Source organism: Tupaia chinensis, unplaced genomic scaffold, assembly GCF_000334495.1.
Source record: "Tupaia chinensis unplaced genomic scaffold, TupChi_1.0 Scaffold000575_1, whole genome shotgun sequence".
Taxonomy (NCBI): domain Eukaryota; kingdom Metazoa; phylum Chordata; class Mammalia; order Scandentia; family Tupaiidae; genus Tupaia; species Tupaia belangeri.
The window spans coordinates 2,624,127-2,629,186 of record NW_006160089.1 but is presented as its reverse complement, the minus strand read 5'-3'; the positions used below and the strand labels follow the sequence as shown (position 1 = coordinate 2,629,186).

The 5,060-nt window shown below is 39.9% G+C and overlaps 1 protein-coding gene across 1 annotated transcript in view; it reads left to right on the top strand.

Annotated features, from left to right (window-relative positions):
- Nucleotides 1-5,060, top strand: part of GOLGA1 (golgin A1) — a 68,583-nt gene that overhangs the window by 10,599 nt on the left and 52,924 nt on the right. The window contains 1 exon segment of the mRNA XM_014591459.1: nucleotides 3,929-4,019. Coding sequence (XP_014446945.1) covers nucleotides 3,929-4,019 — 91 coding nt within the window.

Below are 5,060 nucleotides of genomic sequence, written 5' to 3'. Positions count from 1 at the left end.
AACGGCTGTCCACTACAGGGGAGTCCAGCAATGTAGCCATTATGCCATCTGCTGGCCCCATGTTTTATTTAACTTTTTATGAAATTTATTTAATTATTTTAATTTGACCAGAGAGGGACAGAGTGAGGGAGAGAGAATAAGAGAGAGGGAGAGAAAGTGAGAAAGCAAGCCTCCAGGTCTGGGACTTGAACTACGGTCAGCCATGTGGGAGTCCAGCACCCTTAACCACTATGCCACCTGCCATCCCCAGGAATGGAATTTAATGGAATTCTTTCTTTTAAAAGAAGACTCTTTTAGGGGTCCAGCAGGTAGGTGGTGTGGTGGTTAGAGTGTTGGATACTCCCACATGGCCGACCACAGTTTGAGCCCCAGACCTGGTGGCTTGATTTCTCACTTTCCTTCTCTCTGTATATATCTGTCTTTCTCTACTCAAATTAAAAAAAAAAAAAAAAGTGAATGAATAAATAAAATTAAATGATTAAAAAAAAGACTCACTTAAGAGAAGAGCAAGGTCTGGGAACCAGCAGTTAGCGTAATGGCTATGTCGCTGGACTCCCACATAGTCGACCGCGGTTCGCGTCCTGGACCCGGTGGCCTTAAAACTCACGCCGGGCGCGTGTGCGTGCGTGCCCAAGATCCCGAGAGGAGAATGGAGGAGAAGGGATTGCGGCGTGACCATCCCCCCTGGGGGGTGATTTCTCGCTTTCTGTCTCTATGTCTCTCTCTGTCTGTCTGGCGAGCGCACGCGCCCTACAGTGAAAATCTCTCCAAAAAAAAAAGAAGAAGAGTGGGGTCCAGCAGGTGGCATGGTGGTTAAGGCACTGGACACTGCCACATGGCCACTCATGGTTCAAGTCCTGGACCTGGTGGCTTACTTTCTTACTTTCCCTCTCTCTGTGTCTCTCTGGTCAAATTAAAATAAATGAATGAAAAAATAAAATTAAATAAAATAAATGTTTTTTTAAAAAAGACCCAGAGAACTGCCTCATCCCTTCCACCCTAGGAGGGCAGTTATTGGTTCATCTGGAAAGTCATAATGTATTTTTCCATAGAAAAACAGAAAAATATGTCATGATTTTCCCTATAACCTAATAAAAAGTTGACATTGGGGGACCAGCTTAATGGCTATGTCGCTGGACTTCCATGTAGTCGACTGCGGCTCGAGTCCCGGACCCGGTACGTGTGCGTGCGTGCCCAAGATCCCAAGAGAATGGAGGAGAAGGGATTGTGGCGTGGCCATCCCCTCAGGGGGTGATTTCTCACTTTCTGTCTCTCTGTCATCCCGGCAAGCACATGCGCCCTATAGCAAAAACCTCTCCAAAAAAATCTCTTTAAAAAGGTGACATTTATGAACCAGAAAGTGGGCCCTCCCCAAACTCAAGTTTGCCAGAACCTTGATTTTGGCGTTCTAGCTTCCAGACTGTCAGAAGTAAATTTCTATTTTTTATGAACCACCCACTTTATGGTATTTTGTTAAATAGCATGCCAAGTAGACTGAGACGACTAGTGTAAGTGACACATATCAAAACTCATTATGTGCCTGGCTCTTTTTATGAATCTGAATCTTCTTATTTAATTCTCATAACTCTGTGAGGTAGATCATATTTGCTATCAATATTAACAAGTGAGTTGACAGACAAATTAAGTGACCCAGGTTTTATAGCTTCTAATAAGCTATGATTTGAACCCACTTCTGGCTCTAGAGTCTACTATGCTGACTTTCAGGAACTATCGGATGCCCAAGTGACTGGACATGTAAATACATACCTAAAGCGAATCATTCAAAATGTTTGAAAACATTTTGGGGATAAAATGGAAAAATGTGATTAAAAACTAGATGTTAGCATTATTTTTAAACTTTTGTTGGGTATGGTAATGGTGGTGTAGCTATGAAGAAAAATGTCCTTCCTTTTTAGACATATTTATCAAAATAGGGGCCGGCAGGTAGCATGGTGGTTAAAGGCACTGGATTCCCACATGACTGACCACAGTTTGAGTCCTGGACCTGGCAGTTTTCTCTCTTCCTCTCTCCTTCCCTCTCTGGTCAAATTAAAAAATAAGTAAATAAATAAATAAAGTTAAAAAGAGATATTTATCAAAGTATTTAGGATGAAATGTTATGATATCTGCTGCTTAAATTGCTTCCTCAAAATAAAATTGATGAAGGAGGCCAATACCAGATCCCACATGACTGACTGCACTTGGAATCCCAGCCCTGACATCTTGAAAAACATGCTAGACACATATGTGCCCCAAATCCCTATAGGTTGGAGAAATGGAGAAGGCATTACAGTGTGACCATTTCCCATTGGGGGTGGGGTGCCTTCTCCCTTCTCCCTACCCTCTCACTGTTTCTCTGTCTCTCTGATGAGAGCACACACCTCTAGCAATTAAAAAAAAAAAAAGGAAAAGTATCAAAGTAGATGAAGAAATGTTCATTAAACCATTTGCCCTACTTTTCTGTATTTTAAAAATGTTATAAGAAAAAGTAAAAAGATCATTAAAAGTGAGTTAGTTATTAGCATTATCAAGCAGTGTCCAGAGCAATGGTAGTACCCATATGTTTTTAAATAATTTGAGTTCAGGGCCAGCAGGTGGTGATGTAGTTAAGAGTGCTGGAATCCCACATGACCCACCATGGTTTAAGTCTCAAACCTGGTGGCTTGCTTTCTCACTTTCCCTCCCTCTCTCTCTTTCTCATTCTGTCCCTCTCTGGCCAAATTTTTACAATAAATAAATACATAAAGCTAAATAAAATAATTCTTTAAAAAATTTGGCTTGTTGGAGAACATAGATGACTCATTAATAAATTAGTATATTTGAATATTATCTTCTAAAGTGTTTGATGCACTTTAGTGCTTTAGATTAATATCCCTTTGTTTTTAGATTATATTGAAACTATTAATATCAGGCTAGATTCTTAGTCATAAACCAGGCTTTTATCATTTTTAAAGAATCTATCCCTCTTTAAAGAATTATTTAATTTTATTTATTATTATTATTTAATTTGCTATAGGGCACATATACTCACCAGTGCCTCTAACTGCCATGGCACCTGCTGACCTCTCTTCCCTCTTTATTCCAGGGTTTATCTGGAAAGATATGGTGACTTCTTTTTTTTAAATCATTGCAAATATATTTTTTATATTATATGCTTGGTCTAATGTGGTCATAATAGGTTTATTTCCTACCATTTATTCCAGTAATACCTGTGTGTGTATACACGTACCTATATGATTTTTCTGTTTAGAATCTTTTTTTTTAAGAGTTATTTTAATTTTATTTATTTTCCAGTTTGACCAGAGATAGACAGAGAGAGAGGGAGAGTGAGAAAGGAAGCCACCAGATCAAAGACTTGAACCGTGGTTGGCCATGTGGGAGTCCAGTGCCTTTAACCACCATGTCACCTGCTGGTCCCTCTATTTAGAATCTTATCTATCCTTTACATTGTAGAGACAAATAGCATTTCTTCCACTTTGCAGGTCGAGAAGCTAGGTCCCATTTATACTAAGAGGGTTTTCAGTGATTACAGTTAATTAAAGTAGAACCAAACCTAAAATAAGAGTTGTTGCTTTCTGGCTCATTAGTCTCACACTATAGAAAATGCAGGTATAGGGACCAGGAGTTGGCATAATGGCTATGCTGCTGGACTCCCATGTAGTCGACTGTGGTTCAGGTCCCGGACCTGGTGGCCTAAACTCATACCAGGCGCATGTGTATGCATGCTCAAGAGGAGAATGGAGGAGAAGGGATTGCAGCGTGGCCATCCCCCCAGGGGACAATTTCTCACTTTCTGTCTGTCTGTCTGTCTGTCTGTCTCTCTCTCTGTCTGTCTGGTGAGCGCATGCACCCTATAGCAAAAACCTCTCCAAAAAAACAAAGAAAATGCAGGTATGAATACAGTCTCTTCTTGCGTCCATCTGAACAGGCTTCTGATGGAAGCAGCTCAAGGGAAGACCTCTCATCCCAACTTCTGAGAAGGAACGAACAGATACGGAAGTTGGAGGCCAGACTTTCAGGTATGTCTAAGAACTCATAAAAAGCAAACAAGATATATGGCTTGCCTCATCCTCTCTCCCTATGGTATAGCTGTATAAGATAGTTAGTAGTTATTTTGATATGCCATTTTGACCTAACAGGTCAGAAAGGAGCAATTTGTTATTTCCTTTGTTTCCTTCATTTTTAAATACTCAACAGTAAAAATTCAAAACCTAATTTGAAAGTTAATTTAAAAGAAAAGACTTATGTTTTATGCTCCTGTGGTTTCTAGCCATGGATATAAAAGGTATTAGCACAAGTATATATAGAATAGGTGTGCCCACCTACCATTAGCATGGTATTCCTACAAGTGGAGACAGGAAGAGGTTAGGAAATGGCCAACAGTTAGCACCAGAGAAGACTTGGTGCTACGTTGCCACATGCTGCAGCTCCTAGCACCTGTGTGAGTGTTGTTCTGAGTCTTTGGGGCCTCTTTTCAGTGGTGTTTCTAACAGCACATATAGAGAGCTCTAACTCCCTTCACATCTTTTGTGTGCAGTTTATAATTCACACAGCTCCCATTGTCCTTTGCCTGAGCAAGGCATGTTCATAATAGAATTATGAGTTCTTATTTTGGTTTCTGCCAATGGATACATTTTGAAAGTTTCATCCTGTGAAATGGTCCATAGCTTCTGTGTCTTTTTGTCCCTTTCTCTTATGCCCATCTTATTTGAGTGAAAACAGTAGACCAAAATTTACCAAATTGTATGCAAAATATTTGTATTTGTATAGCTGTTGAAGGTTCATAATGTAGCTCAGAGCTCCCAGTTAATTATTTTTGTCCTCACTGTAGCCTTATTGTGCTTAGCAAGGTTAAGGTCTCTCAAGTAGTAAGCTACAGGGCTAAGATCCAAACCTAGATTCTCTAGAAGCTAGAGGCCGTACTCGTAATTATAGTCTGCTTTAAACTGAGTTGTTACTATCTTGTTACTCCTACCAGAAAATGATATCTGTAACGGAGGTGAGATAACCCTATGTTTTTTTTAATGTTGGGAAGACAGTTATAAAATCATATGTACTTT